Source organism: Columba livia, chromosome 2 (assembly GCF_036013475.1).
Source record: "Columba livia isolate bColLiv1 breed racing homer chromosome 2, bColLiv1.pat.W.v2, whole genome shotgun sequence".
Lineage (NCBI taxonomy): Eukaryota > Metazoa > Chordata > Aves > Columbiformes > Columbidae > Columba > Columba livia.
In genome coordinates, this window is record NC_088603.1 from 84,050,040 (window position 1) to 84,072,785 (window position 22,746).

The window sequence follows — 22,746 nt, forward strand, 5'->3', positions numbered from 1 at the left end:
AGAAGTTTTCAGAAACCACGTAAGCCACAACTGAAGGTTACAGTCTGGACCACAGTTCTGAGTCCAAGACACCCAACAGAAGCTGTTTTTGTAGGAAGGCAGATGAGCATAGCTGAAAAAGGTAAAAGTGTTGCACTTCACATCCATCTCATGCTGCTACGGGGGGAAATAGCGTTCAAATTTTTACAAAAGCCAAGGAGTGAGAAGGATGAATACCTAGAGACAGAGCTTTGGTCATAATCACAGTGCACAGCAGTTCAGATGCGCCTTTTCTAAGAGACCTCTCTCTATAGGACACAAGTTATTCCGAAGACATAAACAACATGCCAGCCTGAGTGATGTGATTCATCCCTGCCTGCTTTGATGACACCACCACATGCTATTGCAGAGAAGAAGCCTCAGTGTCTGAGCCCAGATTTTATGGTACAAGAATCAACAATGTTTTCGCTCATTTCTGTCTTTTATAGCCTTTGCCAGCCTTAAACTGGAATGAAGACACATCACTCACATGTTGCAACCCTTCCAGCAAACTCAGCTCCACGTGCACTATTTTGGTTTCTTTTCTGGTTGTGTAATTTTGCAAGCAGACATAGGAAAATGGTTAAAAGTCAGAACAGGCAAACTATCAATAAGTTAAATTCAAATTTTCTTGAAATAAGTAGTAGTCTCAGATGCCAACTCAGATCGTGTAAGACTGTATACTTAAAAACGTTTGGCTTAGAAAAACTACCTTTATTCATTTTCCACTAATGCCCCCCAGAGTGGATTTTTCAGAGCATTTAGAAGGAAATGCTGCACTAGTAAGTGTTCTACCACTTCAGTCATTCCATGTTACTTTTCACGTCAAATGTTAACTTGCCTTGTAAGCCAATTTAGAGGCCCTCCTGAAGTTTTTATACATGTGCTTTTTATATACTATTTTTGCTTTTACTTGCACTTCAGTTACTGATTCTGTTTCAGGGTCAAGAAGCAGCATATGAGGAAACCCAAATTTTAAAGAGAGAGATAGACAAGGCCACAATCTATAACAATTTTTTTTTCCTTTCTTAATATAGTCATCCACCTACCTGACATGCTGATGTGCTCAGTCACCTACCTCCCTTTCAAGAAAAGTTTTACAAGTATGTAATATTTTCTTTTTCACCAGAAGTTAATCAGTGCAAACAATGACGCACGCTCATCAGTTACCAATATATTGCTTTATTTCTTGGTAGCAAATTAAGGCTTTATAGTGAGATTTGTACAGTACAGGCCAATTTAAACATTAGAAACCTTAAAATCATGTAGCACTATTCACTCGATTTAGCATAGCCAGAAAAGTAGCTTTTTCTTCTTTTTATTTTTTTTTTTTTAATTTTTTCTTTTTAATAAACAGTTAAATGTTACTAATGAGGCCTTATATTTCATGAGTGCAAATGGCTCAAAATCCCATCATCCTCGGGAATGGGCTTAACATTTAACTGTCCTTGGGGCCATTTTGAGATAAAGGATAAACAGAGAGTATATAGCTGGTTCAGATAAAATACACTGTACTACTTGCTGGAAAAGAATCTCTAATTTTAAAAATACAGAAAGGAAAACCAAAGTGATATTAGCTGGTCGAAGGATGGTATCACCCCTTATTAATCACTGACCAGTAGTAGTAGCAATGACAAATTCATTTTCCATGGCCTTCTTTGCTTTACTACAATCTGATTTATAATTCAGAGCTGATGACATCCTGTATGGTAAGAAACTCAAAATTGGAGGAACATACATAAGTTACAGGACTTTTTGCAGCAGCAGGACAAGTTGCCTCTGCAGGGACATGTCCAAACCATTGCTTTTTTGTAATTTGAGAGAGCATCGCTACAACTATTTCCTCAGCAGTTATGTATTTTTTCTTGAGCATCTGGATTTTCACTTCATATCAATGATTTTATTAGTGTTGTCTGGAGATGATGGAACTACTGCTTATGAAAACCAGACATGGTGCTTCCCTTCTTATGTTCTCTACCGAGACATTTATAGTATTTGAGCCGAACATATGAATTCACCTGTCAGTCAGGCGCAGGGGGCCTGACTGAAAATATCATCACCCTTAATGTGTCTGGCTTTTGGATCGGAGTATTACATGTGAAAATGTTGAGAAACGGCTGCCAGAAAACTGTGAAGAGAGTAACCATGAAATGACCACACGCTCCGGGGAAGGAGGCAGTGAGAAGGGGGAACCACCAAACCACTCCTGCACAAGCAAGAGTGACCATGAGAGTACAAGGGGCTCCCAGTGACACAGGGAAACGCTGGTGCTTTAATTCCTTGTTGAACAGCAGCTGCTTCTCCAACCTGAGGGAACACACGCAGACGAGGTTTCACAAAATCTAAACCTAGTGTGGATAACGCTCTAAGCTCCTCTGTCCCCAAGGGTGTTATCTAACATCAGGCTTCGAAGTCTCAAGATCAGCCTTTTATCCTTTGAACTGGAAGGCCACAGGAAAGGGTTGGCTTCCTATGTGTGTTAAGGCACATACTGAATTTACCTCAACGCATATGCCTGGTTTGCTCAGGGAGTGTCAACAGCAGCGGTACCATGGCTGCTGAAGAGACACAGAGAAGGAACAAGGACAGACTTTCCAGTGACAGCAATGCGGCACAGCAATTGGGACTGCTCTGTGCCATCCGCCCCGCAACGCCCCCGAGTCCCCGGTGTACTGCAGTGCTGTCTCAGCTTGTTGCAGAATTACAGCAGCTTCTCAGGCTGATTTGCTGAATTTTCCTTTTGCCAGGCCACCAATATCTCATCTGTTTTCCTTCACTCGAGTGAATATGTCACCACTTATCAGTGCCAGAAGTCCCTATCTGCTGCCAGAGGGTGGTACCACACATGCAGGAGAGGGTGGATTCAGAAATGAAGGCAAGTAGTGATGATGCTCGAATGGCCTGGAGCTGGGCTTTCCAAAAGAATCCATGCATGGCCACAATCTCCAGGTTCACCCAGCAGAGTGCTTGGCAATGGCCAGCAGGTCTTATTTTGCCTCAATCAAGTATGTTTAAGAACATTACCCAGTATTTCCTGAGGGATTACAATGGATGACTACCAAAGAGAAACTACTTGGAGACACGGGGATGCTGTATCAGCCATACTGGGCTAAGTTGGGGAACACAGACACATATTGCATAGTCAGCTTCATGAGCACAGCTGGAATTCGAATGCATTTGACACAGCTTAGTAGCATTTCCAAAGGAGAGATTATGTGCTATTTCCTTTGGAGGTAGCTACTGTAACCTGGGAGAAGATCATGGCTGTTTTGGAAAGGGTACCCCAGTGGGGACGCTGGGCACTCATTGCTTTTGCATTAAGGCAATCTCTCCACAGAGACCCACCGCACCTTAAAAAGTGATCATACAAAAAGCAAACAAAACAGTCCTCTAGAAACCCCCCTCACCCACAACATACAATAAAAGCTGACTCCCATGAGCTACAGAAAAGACAGCATTACTGAATATGGGAGTGTGTGTTTATACATCAGTGTTTTTAATACTGCATTGGAATGACAGGGGTGGGATGTCCTTTCAGAAGAAGGCAGGGTTGGTGTGCTCTATAATACAGCGCTTGCAGTGTCGTTTAACAAACCGCAGAGCATCCACAGAGACATCACAGTCCTGCACGTTCAACATCTGCAGGTCGAAACAGTTGGCGGCTACAATCTGCAGGCCCTGCCCAGTGATGCTCTCACACGATTTCAGGCTCAGGCGCTTCAGGTTGAAGCAGTTGAGGGCTAGAAACTCCAGGCCGGTGTCTGAGACCAGAGGGCACTTGCCAATATCTAGCGATTTGAGTTTTGTGCAATTTTTGGCGAGGTACTCCACACCATGGTCCGTGATGCCCTCGCAGCCCCGCGCATTGAGGTAGCGCAGCTTGCTGCAGTATTTGGCTATGTAACGGATGCCCACGTCCGTGATCCGGCCGCAGTGAGCGATGCTAAGGTAGCGGAGGCGTGACTCCAGCTTGGCAATCTCCCGCATGCCGAAGTCACTGACAAAGCGACAGTCACTCACGCTCAGTTCCTTAATGGACGTGCAGTAAATCATCAGGTAGCGGAGACCCTCGTCGGTGATGCGGACACAGCGGCGCAAGTACAGGTGGGTCAGTTGAGTGCAGTGAGCGGCAATGGTGTGCAGTCCTTCGTCCTCCAGAACGAAGCAGTCTGTCATGTCCAAGTAGCGAATGGAGATTTGTTTCCCATGTAAGGGAGACAGCTTGATGGAGGCTTCGCGAGTCAAACTGATGCATGTCACTTTGGAGCAGCCTAGGTGGAAAAACACAGCGAGGTTAAGCAAGCAGTGGAAACAAATCACACAGCAAGACCAGAAAGATGGGCATGAGATTGCATGCTGGATGTGATGAAGATACCTTCATGTTGCAAGAGCAGAATCATCCTGGCTGACTTGTCTGGATTTGTTGTGATGTGTCCCCACAGCAGAGGAAATAATAAACTCCACTGGAGTCAGTGAGCTTTCTTTGGGATTTTGAGTACCAGCAAAGCAACAGACCAATTCTGTCCATATCCCAAATGTAAACTGATGGTCCTCAGTTTATCTAGGGACAGTTTATGATCTGTTACTGCAATATAAGCCCAGTGACAATTTGAGAAAGTGGTACTACATGACAACCGACGCAGTTTTTCGAGCAGAGGCAATCTCACTGCTGACTGGTGGAGTTTGTAAACCAACATCAGAGGCTCTTTCACCATCCAACCACATTATAAAAGAGAAAAACCCCATCCACCCTCCAAAAAGCATTTGGAAAACAGATGTGAATTCAGCCCCAAGCCTCCAATGTGGGAAGGATGCAAAACTATGGCAAGACTACGTGCTTGCAGAAGAGTGGAGATTTGGGTAACCTAAGAAGAATGGGGTGAATCAGCAGAAGCCAACAGACTGGTAGGAGCATGAGAGGACATGGACAGTTGCAGAAAAGGACTGCTTCAAGTGAGAAAGTCTGGCCATGAATGGAGGTAACTAGAGTAGAAGAGAAACACCAGACCTTGCATGTAAAGATGAAGACCTAGATTAAAGGGAAAAACATGCTCACAGACTTCCCCCATTTGTAACCCCACTCTGTGCATGGTAGGGAATTAAAACTTTTTTTGGAAAGTGCTGTTTCTGCTGCCCTGCAAACTGACAGTCTCGGGCTCCTGAAGGGAAATTCTCTGTGCCAAGTTCAGCTGGGCACATTGCATTAGTGTAGCTGGTAACAGCTGCAAGGAAGAATGGAAGGTCTACCTGCTACTGACCAAGGCTCAACAGCATTAGCCATAAATGCTTACTCAGACAAATTATTCAGTTTACGCCTAAAGAGGTGCCCTCAGGTAGGGGTAAAAGGAGCTTTTCTGTATTGCTGAAACACTGGGCAATGGGGATGAAGTGAACCATGAAAAGCTAGAAACACTAGGATGATGACCTTAGAGCTCTGTGTATCAGAAATGCTGCACAAATCCTGTAGTCTAGAAGTAAAGAGCATGACAATATATGGAGACCAACTCAAAATCTTCAATAACTCAAACCAATACCACTTTATACAACAGATTCTCATTCAGACACTTAGTGGAAGTTATGAATATGCTTCTGTTCTTAAAAACAAAAAGGGAAAACAACCTTTTGAGATAATCCAGATAACACAGATGCTCTAAGTATGGGATATGGACTTGAAACAGTTTGCCACCTACAATTAAGATTTCTACATTCATCATTTGAATTTGCAGCTGGATTTTTAATTTAGGCTTCTCATTTATTTGAAGAGATGCAAATTTTACCTTATGCCTCGTACAATGCAATATAGGCAAATTGTCCACAGGCCATGCAGAAGCTCTGGGACCTTGAAGCAAAGCACTTTGTTCAATGAACAACATCTTAAAACTGAATGTTGCTATTTCCTCTTCAGGCCGTGTTGCAGATCTGTCCATGTTATGGTGCAATCTTTGGAAACATGTATGTCTTCAAGTAAGTGTTATGTACATGCCCAATAATGCAAAGTGATTTCTAAAGGGGAGCAGTACAATACTAATGGTGAAAAATTTCACCTCTAAGATGTTCTTTGGAGTAGCTGCTACAAAATGCAGGAGTCTCCAGCCTTGAGTTGGGTTCCCACAAAAGAAGCTGGCACCTAGGCAGAGTTCTGCTGGACCTGACATAGCTGTCTCTATTGCATTTGCCTGAAGAGGTTGCTGGATCGAGGAGTCAGTCTGGATATTTTACATGCTGACCAGAACTCAATTTTAAAATCTGGCTAAGTGAGAATGAAGAGTCCACAAGGCCGAGGAGAATGTTCTGTCTGTTGAGGACCCAATAAGGGGGAATGCTTTAATTATCATAATTAGAAAGTGAAGAGGTCAGAAGTCTCACAGCAGGGCTGGAGTCACATACATCAGTGTGTGATCACTGTTTTGACAAGCTCAGCATTGCCTTGTCTAGTTGCTTTGGCTACACTGTAAAATATTTCATGGGTAGGATATTCAAAATGGTTTCACTAGAAAAAGAGTCCATGTTGATATAGAGCTGCCTGATTTTTAGGCAAAATGACAGGTTCCTGGGTCTGCAACAATTTTTCTGTCCTCAATAATAAAAAAGGTAAAAACAAATCTCTTGTACCAGTATTTTCCATCAAGTAAGTATAACTGATTTTTAAAAGGGAGGAGAAACTTCCAAACAGATTGAAAAAAAAATGTTGGCTAGCATGTTAGATAATAACTTGCAGTCAAGCTCCACCAGTTTCTAGAGATATATCAGACCTGCCCACAAAGTGGATGCAGAGAGTGACAGAACTTACATTGTGGAAAACTCTGAAAGTTAATACAAACATCTGGATTTGATGTTAAAGATTTTGGTGCGTTATTGCTGCCAAGTAACCGTGCAAGGGGGACAGGGATTCAACTAGATGTACAACTGTGAACTGGGTTTTAATTAACTAGCTACAAGTATAGCATTATCCCCCGGCACATATACCCAACTTCTCTTGCTCAGTATGAAACCAACCCAACGAATCACTTCAGTCCTGAGAATTGCGTGTAGGTGCAAGCCTGTCCTCCTAACTACAGACAGAAGGAGGGGAAAATGGAATCCTGCTTCCAAAACATCCTCCAGAATTACCCACATCAAAATGAAAAAAGTGGACTCAAAACAAGACCCTGGAGACCAATTTTCCTCAATTCATATGCAGGCGCATGCAGCAAAAACCATGTCTGAACCCAAACACTTCTGACCATGTTAAAATCCAGGATTTTTCCTTCTCCTGCTCTGAAAAGAAAGGACAACTTATAAAAATGTGAGATTAAAATTACTTTCTTGTCTTGTTGATCAGACAAAAGTCAAGGAAGATAGGTATTTCACTTGCCCTCTACACACTTAGGGCCAAACTGATGAGCTCTTAGGGACAGACACCATCTTCTAGGTCTGAAAGCTACAGGCTTGGGAAAACCACAAGTGAAAACAGTCCCCAAAATAACCTTTTTCAAGACCTGATGTCATCTTTTTATTTTCTCTGCTTTGGAAAAATCCAGCTTTGGTTGATAGCATCTCCATCAGTAGGAGCTGTGGAGCAAAGTATTTTCAGCCACCTACATGGAAAGGCCTCAGGTACACTCATGGTGTGCCAAGGCAGTTCACCCTCAGCTCAGCAATTCCGCTTGTCCTGTCACTCCAGGCCCAGGATACCTGAGCCATTCAACTCTCCGTACCACACTAGAAAATGTAGTAAGAAAAGCATAAATATGCCAGGCATATAGCCAGCTTGCAAAGCGATACAAAGCTCTAGGTCCAAATCACACAGACACATTTTCTCCCGGTGTTGGAGATGCTTCAACCTGAACATGTGGTGAGCAATCCAGAACTGATGTCAGTATGTACTGACAATAAGTAATTCATATGTGAGGTCACTATAAATAGACTCTGTGTGACAGAACTCCTGTGGAGCCCCACAGAGACTCCTTATCACCTGGCAGTTTCAGAGAGCAATCACAAAAAGTGAATAATTCTGATTAGTTGTTATTTGTTTTGATGCCATCCATGACATAGGAATATTAGGTGAAACAGGCGGTTAAATCAGTTAAAAAAAACCTAAAAGGACGAAAAAATAAAGCAAATCAGTGCACACCATTTTGGCAGCCTTGGAAAAATCACTTCCTCTGGGTACCAGTGACTCAATAGCACTGCTTCCTATCCCCACTTTGGCCTGCCTGTTGCCATTAGTACTTCTGCAATGGTAAATCTGTTCCGTCTGATTGATAACAACATAAGACTGATAACAAGTGAGATCACAAAATAAGTGCTGAACATTGAATTTGCTTCAGTGCTCTGCTTGTCTGCATCCTTTCCATTAAGTGCCAATCTATTTACAAAGAGGAAATTCTGTGTGGCTGACCTTGGGAAAAATATATGTCTAAGGAAAATTGTCTAAAATATTTCTGCTGATCTAAACAGGTACAGCGACACATTGTAACTGGGTGAAAGGAAAAGCAGAAAGCCAATAAGCAATTGTAGGCACTGTTTAAAAAAAAAAGTCCAAGTTAGGAAAGTCTGGTTAAAATAGCAATGAAAACAAGGGGACCTTGAAGTTTAGCTAGGGTTGACAACTGATATTTATATCCAGACAAAAGCCTAGCACTGATTCTGAGCTCCTTTTCAAGCCACTTGAGAGATCTATACATTCTATCTATATAATTGACATACAAATTATACGTCTATGAAAACGATAAAACAAATTTTGCTGAAGTAACTAGCCCTTAGGGTATGATGGAGCACTGACTGTAACGTGGTCTCTTGTAAGGCTGCTTTGTGCAAAAATCTATGAAAAGTACTCCTGCTATTTGAATGGGCCATCTCTGTTAGCTTGTCTCCATGGGATGAGGCCTGGCCACTCAAGGGGTACTGCTGGCATCTGTGGTGCTGAGATTCCAGTGGTGCCTCTCTCCCCAGCACTTTGTTAGGACACTGGCATGCATTCCTACTTCGAAAGACAATACAGAAAGGAAACGCTGTGCAGGTATAGGGCCGGGGAGTTGACCAGCATGAGGATTTTAGAATCAGAGGCACCCCTATTGAAATATTTCCTGTTACCTGACACATCCAGGTGTTCCAGGTTTGGGCACAGTGACACGACATCAAAGACCGCCTCATTGGAGATGTTGTAACAGCCAGACACCTCCAGCCTCCTCAGTTCTGGACAGCACTGGGCAATGGTGTAGAGTCCTCTATCTGTGAGCCGCCTGCAGCCACTAACTATTACCGTCTCCAACATGAGACAGACGTTGGGTGTATCCTGACAAAGCCTCCGGGTCAGCACTTTAAGAGCCCTGTCTACGTTGATTGTCTCGCCAGTCAGGCGAATAGTCCTCCAAAGTCGGGGGTCCCAGGCAAGGTTATACCAGCGGCGGCACACCCGGGCACAGCGGCACAGCTGGTTGGTGGGAAGGAAGGAGAATATCTGGATCATGGAGTGGTCGGGCAGCCTGTCGATGTTGGCCTGTTCCTTCTGGTGCTTGGATGCCAGCCGAATGAGAGGATGAGTGAGACGGGTTGGAGGAGGTGAGTGGACCATGGCAACAGTTTCCCCAGTGACTGAGGATGAAGACGTCGACGACCCTCTGCCATTTTGGAAACCAGGGGAATTCGGTGGAAATATTAATGCTGGACTGGGTGTGCTGAGTGTCCGCATGCTCAGGTCGGAGTCTGGAAGACAAAACGTACGATTTCAGTAAGTGGTGGGCAGATGCAGAGCTTTCTGCACAGCACAGCACTGCACTAGCCTGTTGGTTAATGAAGTGTGATAGGCTTTGGGGTTTGTTTGGGGTTAAGAAGACGTTTTTATCAGAAAGAGTGAGAAAACACGTATTTCAACATCTATCTTGAAGTATACTCCAAAAAAACACTGCTCAGCTTAGTGTTGGGTGCATGACAGAGATGCACCTCTAGCTCCACTGTCAAAGCCATGCTAGAAAGGTAGGGCTGTGGGTCTGAGCCCTGTGATAAGAGGAGAAGACAGAAGAAGTCAAGGGATTTTAATTCTTTATATTTTCAACTAAACACTGCCAAAAGTGAGCACATTTGAGTCACTGGCTTTTATGACAGACAGCAACTGCCCATAACCTTGGCACTACCTGGGCAGCTATGGGCTGTTAGGGAAGGAACACTGTGGTCCTTCATCTCTTGGCTCCCACAGCCATTCAGTGTGAGGCCAAAGAAAAGCTCACAAGGCAAACACTACTTCCTTCACCAAATCTGGGCAGATGGGAAAAGCACAACCCCATACACTTACTTTCATTGTGTCCTTAAAGAAACTAATTTTTTATCCATGCAAACTGGGACTCAGCAGTTCAACCAAGAGCCCAGTGAAGGGGGTTGGCTGTGCCTCCTCATGTGCACGCAGAAAACATTCCTTTCCAACAGACTGAAGTGAACTTCAGTTGGATTTGAAAAAAAAAAAGCCCAGAAAAGTAAATGGCGAAGAAACGGTGTACCCAGAAACTTCTTACAGAGCTGTTGCACAAAATTTACATGCTTTTTTTTTGCTAGAGTTAATTGTCACACTGGAAGCAGTCAACTCAAAAAAAAAAAAAAAAAAAACCCACAAAACAATTTTCTACCTTTGTTATTTCACTTTACTGGCAAAAAGCAAGCACAAAAATACAGGGCCCCTGCTACTAAGAAAGGATGCCTTTGCTGTAAGATTATTTCAACTGGTTCCCCGCCATGCTGACATTGCTGCCTATGAGTCATTTCCACTACTGCTCCCAGCTCTCCAAGCAAAGCAAGTAAAAGACTGGAAGAAACCTAGGATATAATTTTGATAGTCAAGCAAATGCCATGGGCAGTATATTTAGAGATCCTAAGATGTTTCAGCAGTACACCACACAAAATGCAACCACTGTATGAGAGATGAATGCTTCTGCTGAGCACACTCATTCCAACTCTGACCTTTCAGTACTTATCTCATCTAGAGACCAATAGAGGAACCACAATCTAGTGCTCAGTAGAATAACAAATATAATTAATGGAGTAAGAACAGTGCTTTTAGAGCACGAAACTTCCCTCCACGTCACATCTTCTGCTATCATTTCAGTGTTCAGACATTTCAGGGAAGTGTGCAAAGCCACCTCCTTAAGTAACACTTATTTTACATCTCTGTGACTGTGAGAGCAAAGCTATGGGGCTAAGCAGGGTACAGCCAGAAACACCTTCAACAAACCTACCCAAATCTGCATTTTTGCAGAGTTTTAAAACTAAATACATTTTTGATGAATTTGATCAGTGTATTCCACATGAATTTCCCCATCGTGCTTTTACTTAGTCCAGCACAAACATGCTCTGATCTCAGTAGCTACATCAGTAGCAACCACAGTCTGCAAGGGACAGTAGCACAAATACTTAACTGAAGAACACGAGACACAAAGTCTTACCCAAGCTTACCCAAGATCACCTAGTTTAGTTGAGGAGAGATCAAAATCACCATGTCACACTGTGAAGAAAAAACCTGCACTACTCAGCTCCTTCCCCCTTCCTCTTCTGTATCTTGTTTTACTTAGAAACTTAGTGACAGGAAAAACATTTTCTTCAAGGCTTCAGAGTCTATGCTATGGCTACGTGGACCTAACCTAGGGATTTGTGTATTTTTGAGCAAGAACCATATCTCAATGCAGAGTGGGTTTTGCAGACACTTTGCTCCCCTTTGAGACCTCCTAATACCCCCTTGACAGCTATTGCAAATAATTGCATCGAGGAGTGTTATTTGGAAAGCATCTGGTATACTCCGGTATTTTAAAAATGAGATTTACAGCTGGAGATAAAAAAAACAAAACACAACAAACCCCCAGCAGCAGCCAGGCTCCTGCAGACAAGCACTGACTCCACAAACCACTTAGGCAATAGTCCCCCAGATTAATTTTTGCAAGGACTTACCATATGTTTGACCTCCCTCACATTACCACCGAAAGCAATGACAGTGCCTGAAGTTAAACATGTGCAGAAGATGTGGCAGACTTGGAGCCTTTACTTATTGCTCTTCGCTTGAGATTTTGAGACAAGGATAATTCTAATATAAAAGAATACACATTTTTCCAAGTGTGGAATATATCTTCCAATACTACACATAGTTGGTATTGTGAATCCTGCTCCTTTCATGTTTTCATTTGCTTTGGGCTTTTTGTTTGTTTGTTTGTTTTTTACATAAACCAGCACAAAAGGAGAAAACAAAATTATATAAATAAAACAAAGAACAAACACTTGTTTCTACACCACAAAACAGATGGAACTAAAAGTAAAAGCAAAAAAAGTAGTTTTTAACATCTGCTACAAACAGTTTTTAGTACTGTGGGAATGATTACCTCCTCTAAGACAGCATATTTTGAAAACATCCATTTTTATTCAGTTATTGTTGAAAGCACCTACAAATCTTTGCAGGGTTACAATCTTTCCTACTCTCCATTCCTACTTAAATATAAAAAAGTGTTTAATACTTCCTAATTCTCCCCACCTCCCCTGGTGATCAAAGCACCAAGTTAATATGGCTCACCTCCACTCCTTTTGGACCAAAAGTGGCATTGCTTCATCACTCCTGAGCACACTGAATAATCAATACCTTAGACATTCTGGGCATGCAATGAATTACCAAAATGTATTTTTAACTTAGATCTAGAGCTAAAAAGGGTTTGACCTTCTGTTTTATGAGTATGCTCCGTGCTTACTTCATGTTCTCTTAATTCTCTCATTACTATGGCAGTTCCAGATGTGCATCCTGTGTTTCCTTTATTTTCAATCCTGAGGGTGCGTCCTGTGAAGTTTTCTGCCCTCACCTTCGAGGCATGGACTTCCAGACAGACACATACACACGCATGCACCCCGTCTCCCCACCACAAAGTATTTTGGAAAAAGCCTGTAGTGTTGTCATTATGCTTAAACAAGAGAGTCGAGAGGGCATTACTGGTCTGCTGAGCCCGTAATGCAATACGCTCTCAGACAGGAATTTTGCTGGTAGCTCAGCTGAATGAACTCTGTACAGAGGTTTTCCCGCTTACTGTTCGCTGTGCACCCCTAAGAGGGAAAGAAAAAAATAGCAGGTGAGTCCAGAAGTTTTTGCCAGCAAAAACTTGGAAAGCTTTTTACTAGTGTTTAAAGCTTCAGCAAAACACTTGCTCTACTGTACATTTCCCAGGTTTTTCAAGCATTGTTGGGAGAGGCTTCCTATAGCACTATCTGAACCTTAGGGGTTTCCTTCAAATTTTGTTCTTCACCATTTGCTAACAGGCTGAGTCAGTCTGAGACAGAGCAACTTCATGACAGTGTGACATTCATAAACATGACCCTGCAAGTGCCAATGAAGTTACTGATTGCAGTTCTCAACACACATCTTTCCATCTACACGCCCTATACAAGCATTTATTTTCCTGAAAGAAACAGTTGTTCACAAGCCCAAAATGCGGCTTTACATTTTGGTGATCCTGGAAGGTAAAAAACAAATTACAAACCAGCCCTGTGCTTCCTACCCTACAACCTCTTTTGTCCCTTTGCTTCCCCAGCTACCCATCTTCTGTGCAAGATGCTTTTTATTAAAGCTCTGAAAATTGTTTGTTGATGTAAGAGAAAATTTCTTAATAATCTTTAAAGAAATCTCAAAAGACACATGCCAGAAACAGAACTATAAAAGCTGACACAGAGGGAGAAAATGCACTGGAGGGAGTTTGCTTATTCCATTAGGAATCTGGTTTATTTCAAAGGATTTCTTTTTTCCCCGTTTGTTTCCCAATTACTACATACATCTGGGGAAAAAGAGCCTTTAAATATATATGATTTGAACCAAGATCTAGTATCTGTTCCTTCTGGCATTGACAATTTGCAGCCTCCAATTTCAGAACCAGAGAGTGAAAACAATGTTGTATTTTCTTTAGTCCAGCCATGCACATTAACATGGGTCACTCGATGTCCAAACCCCAGCATGAACTTTGTGAGACTGAACCATTTTCCATGCTTAAAGTGTGACTCCATTCAACTGCAGCTTCCACTGTGGCATCGCAGGTGTGCCTTTTTTAAAGTGAATCCTATACTGAGCCCCTCAAGACAACAAAATTAAAAAGAAAATGTTGGTAAATATAAATCAAACTTCAGATGCTTATCTGACAACTAAAAAGGAACCTTCATGTTGATCTGTTGCCGCCACTGAGGTTTTTAGCAAAGCTAAAGCAAGAATTAAACCAAACTACATTCAGGCTCTGAAAAGTCAGCATAGCTGAGAAGAATAAAAGGCAACTGGTGTTTTTGTCAAAATGTTAGATGCAAAATATTGTGTGCAAGAAGCATTTATGCATAGTACAGAACTTAGTACATAGTAATTAGCATCTCTTCAATAACAGTGTGGCACAGATACTGCGTATTTTACTAAGTGCAATGCAGGTATGGACTTCACATTTTTACCATGATACCACCAATTTTGTGCAGTACTCCTTTCACAGAGACTGGGGAATGTGGGAGCTGAATGGTTGTAGCAGCTACAGTCCACAGTGCAAAGGGGAACAGAAGCAGCTGACAGGCTTCTACAGGGGGAACACTGCAGGGCGATTCAAGGAGAGACTTGTGAATTTGACAGACAGATGTCAAATATGGCTGAGTGCCCTTAGAGGAGATTAGGAAAATAAATTAGTGAGGGCAGCAGGCTACAACATGGACATTTTCTTTCTAAGGCCCTGGGCACAATGAAGTCCCAGAAAAGGTGATAACTACAAAAGAGCATCTTCTGCATCACAAACATTCTCGAGTGCTTCTCACAGGCTGAGGTACCCTGCTGACCTCGGTTCCTCCCAGCTCCCAGATTTTGGGAGGAATCGAAGAGCACATGACAGCAAAGAGGGAGCTAGAACAAAACTCACCATGCAAACACACATGGGGCTGCAGCGGTCAAGAATGTCAGAGGAAAGGGTTGCTCAGCAGAGATATCTGTGTGATTTTGCAACCTTTTACAATCAATAATGTACAGAATGAAAAATGGAGTTGGATGAGCTCTCTCATTGCTCTCCAAGTACAACCAAGTATGCTTAAATCATCTCCGATATGCATGTCTGCCCTATTCTTAACTTCCAGGGACAGCTATTACTTGACTTACTGAGGTGGCTGTTCCAGTGTTGTCACCTATCAAGTTTCTAAGTTTTTCCTCTTACCCAACTCATATAAGAAACTCTTTCTTGCCCCTCTATTAGGGATTGCAAAGGGTGAGAGGTCTCCACTCTTCCTTCAAGTATTTCTCACATGCATTTGCTCGAACTTCAGCCCCTTCTTCCTAGTCACATTTCTAATATTCACATTGCTCCTAGTTTCTCCTTTAGATATTCCCTATAATCTGTGTACTTCTCTTAAAGCACATCTCTCCAAACTGAGTACTGCACACTACCGCACCTCACCAACAATGGCTGAAGTGGAGTCCTTCTCACCTATGTTTCACGGAAACCACACTGTCAGCCTTCCAGACTTCATCGGTCTCAGAAGGATGATGCATTCACTATGTGATCTGATGAACTGCCCAGATTCTTATGTGTCATGCAGCTGCCTGGCATTTATTTTCTTCATCCATGCTTATATAATCTATCCATCTTCCCCACACCTGTCTCCTTAGAGAGTGGTAGCTTTTCTATCTCCTTAATCTTCTGTTTTTTCAAGAGCATTTTGAGTACTGAACAACCTTCTCATTTTGTACTCATTTTCAGCTTTCCAAAGATACTGCAGGTCCAGTGTCACAAATTTTGTCCCATTCCTTTGTATATTGGTAGTTCTGTGTCTCATTTAAATTCAAACAGATCACTTCTGCAGAGGTATGGAAAAATTTAGCAACATGGTAACAAATACTGTAGGGAATAGCAAGGCAGATTCTTAAAAGGTCCTTCTTGAAACATCCTCACAGTTGACAAATACTCAGTGCTAACTATGCAATATACTATCCTCTTTAGCGGCCACCTTGTGATGATTTCATTTAGTCCATCCAACACAGACATTCAAAACTCTAAATAAACCTGAGATAGTTTACAGCTACTATTTCCCTCTTACCAGACAGTTTATTCTTACCAACACAGAAAATTAGGTTGGAAACTTAAGAAGAGTAAGCCCAAGGGAACAAAAACTGACAAAGATGGAAACTTGTTTCTTATCCTGTGAGGTCTTGTAGGTCATGCAACTCGCTTTTTCAGACCAAAGACCTGCAACAAAGATTGATTTTCAGTGTAAGAACGAGCAGCCTTGGAGCTCCTGAAGTAATCACATCCACATGCCCCTGGACCGAATGGTTCCACAGAACTTAAAATAACCGTTTATAGTTTTTAAAAACCTCTCATAGAATGTAATAAGAAACTGTACCTATTGTACAAGACTAGAGACTTTGTTGCAAGACCATGTGGAAGAGGGATATGTTAGCTTAAATTTGAGGCCATTTCATAGTAGTTTCTGTGTGACATTTTACACCTTGGATTATACTGGTGTAAATTCCCTGTGATGTTGAGCTCCAGCTTTCTTTAGCCTATAAACTCCTCCACATTTGGAGACCTGATCTTGCATTCCTGGCATAGTCACACTAGATGCTTAAAGTCAAACAGCACTGCAAGTGAAGTAATCGTTATAGTTTTATTAAGCAAATAATTCTTCCTTATAATGCATTTGTCAAAAGCTGGAACTAATTCTCCCCCTGCTGACTTTGTCCCCTGCCATTTGACAAGAATTAATTTTATCCCCATATTTTTGAACAGAGCTAAAAATGTGAAGACTGAGGGGAAAAAAATAAGTAATCAACCTATTAATTTATGAAGTCAGAGCATCTTAAATTTGCTTTCAGTACCACTGATGACACTAACTCACCAGTTCTGAGGAAAGAGTTTGTCAGTGCATTGTTGCTGGGAAATTGCATAGAGATAGATGGGACAGTGCATTTTTTCCAAGTTCAGTAGATGTCTTACCCCAAAATGAATTCCACAGATGCTTAAGTACAAGACCTTCTTAAAACCCTTCAGGTCAGATGCTCTTCCAACTCCTTGTGGTATGCCAGGGACCTCCTCCAGCTGAGCTAGTTTGTGTCTACACTAGCAGCCCAGAAAGAGGAGATCTAAGGAGAAAAACTTACTGCTGAGAACTCGACAGCCACAGGCCTGGGAACTGGGTGTTAGCTTTTGGATGACATCTAATTTCATCCACAAATCTGAATGCTCACTAGGGCTTGTCTCTGGTGCTTTGGGTGTCCTGTCAGCACATAGTTTTTGCTTTAGTTTCACCTGAAAGTAACTGGGTTCATACACCTTGTGGTGGTAACTGCAGCATGGTAAGAAGGGACAAATGGGACAGTCATTTCAAAACTGAGCTTCAGAGCTGAACAAAAATGCTATTGCAGATGAACCCATTGGCTGGTGAAAAACCCCCCATCTACCTCCTCCAAACTCCGAGTTACCAGCTCCCAACCTGACCAGCACCATGGAGTGGCATCCTCTTCCCTGCTGGGTTCTCCAGACTAAATCATCAATGGACCCGACACGCAGTATTTCATTTCAGGATTACCACACCTATGGGGATCCATAGGTGTGCTCAATGCATTGCTTTGAAATGTGCAAATCAGTTGTGGTTAAGATGAAAACAAGCATTCATAAGATGCTTACATATAAGCATCTCCTATATACTTCTGTTTAAAGGCTTAAGACAAATAAGACAAGAAAAACATAGTAAGTTTTCTTAATTTGAAGGTCATGCTAAGAAGCCTGCTATCCTCTCTCTGTCTCCACCTGACAAGCTGTTAGAAAGTCTTAATTAATGCAGGAACTCCACCCTGGTAAATACAAAAAACCTTTCAGTTCATCCAGAGAATGATTCAGAGAAACAGGCTTCCAGCTATGTTCTACCTTTTCTTTGAGTTACTCTGACATAGTCCAAGGTCAAAATTTTGTCAGGTAGAACACTTTCTTGCCTGACTAGGCAACACTTATATTTCTGTGTTCCACTTTTCAATGTATTGATCTTAATTTTACATTTAAAACCCACTTTACAGATGAGTGCACATTGCTTAATTCTGCCTTTCAAGCTATACATACGTGGGCAGAGCCAGTGATTTAGAATGACACTGAGTTGGAGCAAACAGATCTTCCTCTGTCTTTAAATGATATGCTAACATGAAGTTTGCGTTGATGCGAATGTGTATTTTAGGTAATTTATAAAGAAAGCTGGAACAAACGTCTAATGGCTGCCAACTTCAAAATGTAGGAATCCAGTCAGCTGCTCCATGCAGGTGTAGCTGTTTCACTATTTCACCTCTCAAAAAGTGGTAGAATTTAGAATTAAAAAAAAAATCAGTTTACATTATTATAGAAGTTCAAGGCAAGTTGCTGGACATAAATTTATGGGGGGGAAACATTTTCAAAATTCCCAGTTGTCACATGGGTCAAAACCAAGAGGACCTGCAGAACCCTGAAATGCAGTTTTGGTAGATGTGTGTTGCTCTAAATGGAAAATAATTTAAAAAGCAGAGGCATGCTTGCCTCTGGGGAAAGCAGACAGTATAATCAAGTTGTTGTGCAATCAAGATGACTTGCATCCAGTTGGTAGCAAACTCTACAGCAGACAAATGAATCCCCCAAGAATAACTGTTCTCCAGCATATTCAACAAAAATGAATTATTCGTGTAAAAGAACATTGCTTTTCATAATGAAATACCTGCATTTTAGAAGTGCACAACTCTCAGAAATGATTGACTTCCAAATTAATAGGGGATCCGGGATTTGGCCTCCAAAATAAAAGGTAAGCAATAGGCTAAACAGAAGAAGGAATAGTAGCAAAATATTTAAAGCCGTGAAGTTTTGCTCCTATCTTAACACTCAAGCTTAGATGCTAAAGATTCATTAAATCAATGTAATTTAGAATAGTCCAGATATCTTTCCTAAAATAAATTCAAGCCTTGTAAACATAGGCTTTGACGTTAATCTGGGAAGAGACAACCCTCCAAATTATAGCACAAAGCACAAAAAAAGTAAAGCAAAACAAAACAATCAAACAAAACTCCCACACCCATAAACAAATAAGAAAGTAAAGCTAATCTCAAATTAGCTTGGGTCAGCCCAGCTTCTTCTGGATTGTCCTGTGAGACACCTGCAAGTGCCCACCCGGTGTCCCAGCTGGGGAGTCGTATGCCAGAGCAGATGATGTATCCCTCTGCCAGCTAAATTATCAGTAAGGGAGTGATAACAAAACAATAACAAAAAATGCTGCCAACAGAAAAGAGAACACAACACTCTTCTGTAAAAACTGTTCAGTTGGTTACCATGTCTTCGCACACTCCAGGGTGAGCGAGGTGAGTAATTTCCAATCCTGTAGGAGGATTACCCTGAGGTGGTAAGAGTTTTCCAGGTTTTACAGATCACCAGAAGTGTTTCTTCCCAAACTAATGCTTTTGCAGACCAGGGGGGACTCCATCAGGAAGACCACTGCCTGGGTCTGTAGGATGGCCACACATTACAGAAAATCAGCAGAATTGTGCAAAGCGTAACCGAAGGTCGACCTGCAACACCTGCTCCTGATCAGCTCACATCCATTTATATTTCAGTTTCCAAAGTTTATTTTCTTTCCCAGGAATGAGATTCCTTCAAAAGCACCAGCCAGCATCCTGGCAAGCGTTTTCTCCTTTTTCAGGCAAATACCTCATTTCTAGGGTTGCATCCCTCTTTCCCTTTGACACGTGGCCAAACTGGGGAAGCAAAGCTGGTCTCCAAGGATGGAAAATGGTAGAAAATAATGGTGCAAAACTTCACTTAATCCACAGTTTTACATTTCTTACAAACCCACAATGCTACCACTACGCTTACAGACAAAGCAATAAATTCAGCAAAGAGCTGGCCAAAGTCAGTTCCCCAACAAATCGCCTTTGGGACCTCGATGAAAGGAACACTCTGGAAGGGATGAAAGAAAAGAAATGTGCATCTCTAAAGCAGAAACCCAGGACACCTGCACAATCTAACTTATCCAACACCTCTCTAACAAAGATACATAAACCAAGGGTTTTTCATAATAAACCCTTCACATTATAAGAAGCCTGGAGTGACAGTCAGCAGTCCCTTCTTCTATTACAAATACACACTATATTCATATAATGATGCACTAAGCAAGCACATAGTGCTCATTCAGAACCATAGGGATTCAAACTTTGTTTATGGGAAATTCAGGAGTTAAGCTGAGAGACACAGCCACTGGCAGCTTTTCCTACTAGAAAGTGTAACTGGCTCAAGCTCAAGTGCACTGAGTTACGTGGATTCCTGACCACCAGTGTGAAGCAATCCCAGACTGTGTCGAAACAGATGGTACTTCCAGCTACAAAAGCGGTGCATGAGCCATCCTCTAAACCCAGCCCCGCCGTCTGAAGCCCCACTTGCTGTGTCTGTGACTCGTGATGTATTAATATAAATTGTAGACTGCTATTTATATGCAACAGCATATGGTACTCTGACATTTGAGGAGTATCAGATGTACATGCGTGCAAGCAAATGAAGAATTCAGAACTGTGTGTTTATGGCAAATTCAATAACTTCCCAGTCTACTAAAAGCCATGATAAATAATTGCCTCATTGTGCATCAAATATTAACTGACTGTAATTATTCCTTTTCAGTGCATTGTGATTTCATTTTACTGAAATTATATAAACACATTTATTCACCAATTGTTTTTATGTCATTTTGATGTCATTAAATCAAAATCAATATGCAGAAAAATGAAATGTGATATTTACATCTACCCAATTGCTGAAAGAGTTATTATTCAAAGCAAGAACTCTGACACTATCTAAATCCTTCAGCCTCTTATTTTTTGTATTAACCTAACCTAATTATATTAAACACCATAACTGATTTTGAGCTGTATATACAATTTCACATTTATCCTCAGATTCAGTGTCACCAGATTATGGCAATATTTGGCACCTTGACAGAAGAGCCCTTTTCTTTATGAAGCCCGGGAAAAAAGTGATCTTGGCAGGGTGATCTTATCAATATATATAAATAACTGATGGGAGGGTGTACAGGAGACAGATCCAGCCTCTTCACAGTGGTGCCCAGTGACAGCCGAGAGAAAATGGGCACAAACTGAAACACAGGAGGTTCCCTTTGAATATCTTCAGGAAACATTGCTGAGAGGGTGACCAAGCACTGGCACAAGTTGCCCAGAGAGGTTGTGACATCTTCATCCTTGGAGATATTCATAATCTGTCTGGACATTGTCTTGGTCAACCAGCTCTAGGTGGCCCTGCTTGAGCAGGGGGGCTAGACCAGATGACCTCCTGAGGTCCCTGCCAACTTCAACCCTTCTGTGATTCTATTAAATAACTATAATACGCCTCCTGCAAAGAGTGCACAAAGTTCAAGTCCAGCTTTCAAACAAGCACTGTATGAACCTTTGCACTGCAATTCTAGGCATCTTCAAACTTCATCTCACACCATGGGGGTCTTGCAGAGTTTGGTTTTTCCCTTACACCAGCTTGAGCTCTAACTCAACTAGTGTCTGATCCTCCTGTTCAAAACACCTTTTGTGACTGAGACTGTAAATGATCACTCTCATTGTTAAATGTTAAAGCTCGAGCAGGCAAATGTCAGCTGGTAACACAACCATTAATGAGAACTGGCTTAAGGGATACTTGTTCTGCAGTGTTTGCCCCCAGTCCGGAGAACTCCCTGAAGATCAGCACTGGCTCTTGGTAGTTGTAGAAATCATGGCCACTTTTTGCCAGAATTCACTGAAAAACCAGTCTACCTTAAAAATTCCTCCTCACCTGTGACAGATAATGTCAGGTTTACCTGAACATAAAATTTGCGATTGATGGGTAAAAAAGTCCTCTTAAGCTATTACATAGCTATTGTCTTCCATACCTTCCTTATAAAAAAACTGGTGAAGTACAGACTGGATAAATGCATACTGAGGTGGACCAAAAACTGACTGAACTGCTGAGCTCAAAGGCTTGTCATCAATGACACAAAGTCCAGCCGGAAGCCAGTCAGCACTGGTGTGCTGGGGCTAATACCATTTAACCTCTTCATTGATGACCTGGATAGAAGGACAGAATGCACCCTGAGCAAATTTGCAGATGACAGAACTTAGAGGAGTGGCTGAGCTGCCAAAGGGACCTTGACAGGCTAGAGAAAAATGGGTTGACAGGAGCATCACGAAGTTCAACAAAGAAAAATGAAATTACTGTACCTGGAGAGGAATGTAGCAGCACAGGCTGGGGGCCAATGAGCTGGAAAATGGTTTTGCAGAAAAGGTCCACATGGACACAAAATTGAACATGAGCCAGCAATGTGCCCCTACTGTAAAGAAGGCCGAGAGCATCCCAGGCTGCATTAAGAGAAATGCTGTCAGCAGGTTAAATGAGGTGATGCTTCCCCTCTGCTCAGCACTGGTGGAGCTGCATCTGGAGTCCCCAGTTCTGAGCTATCCAGTGTGAGAGAAACATGGACACACTGGAGAGAAATGCCATGGAGAAAATCAAGAAATTGGAGCATCTGACATATGAGAAGAGGCTGAGAGAGCTGGGATAAGTTATGGGGAAGAGTCAGGGGGATCTTATCAATTTGTATAAATACCCGAAGGGAGGGTGTAAAGAAGTGGAGACAAGTTTTACGCTGCTGTTTAGACAAGTTGACCCAAGAACTTTCCCACCCTTTATCATCAGCCAGCCCTGATTTGTCAGCCATCCTTGCCTTTCTAAATAAAACTCTTACTGA

The 22,746-nt window shown here is 42.0% G+C and overlaps 1 protein-coding gene across 3 annotated transcripts in view; it reads right to left on the reverse strand.

Moving 5' to 3' along the window:
• Positions 1-1,180: 1,180 nt before the first annotated feature.
• Positions 1,181-22,746, reverse strand: part of FBXL7 (F-box and leucine rich repeat protein 7) — a 187,683-nt gene continuing 166,117 nt past the window's right edge. For all 3 annotated transcript variants that reach the window (XM_065052628.1, XM_065052627.1, XM_065052626.1), the window contains 2 exons: positions 9,094-9,705; positions 1,181-4,289 (listed from right to left, as the gene is read on the reverse strand). In XM_065052628.1, the coding sequence (XP_064908700.1) occupies positions 3,553-4,289; positions 9,094-9,691 (1,335 nt within the window). In that variant the 5' untranslated portion in view covers positions 9,692-9,705 and the 3' untranslated portion in view covers positions 1,181-3,552. The remainder of the gene's footprint in view (positions 4,290-9,093; positions 9,706-22,746) is intronic.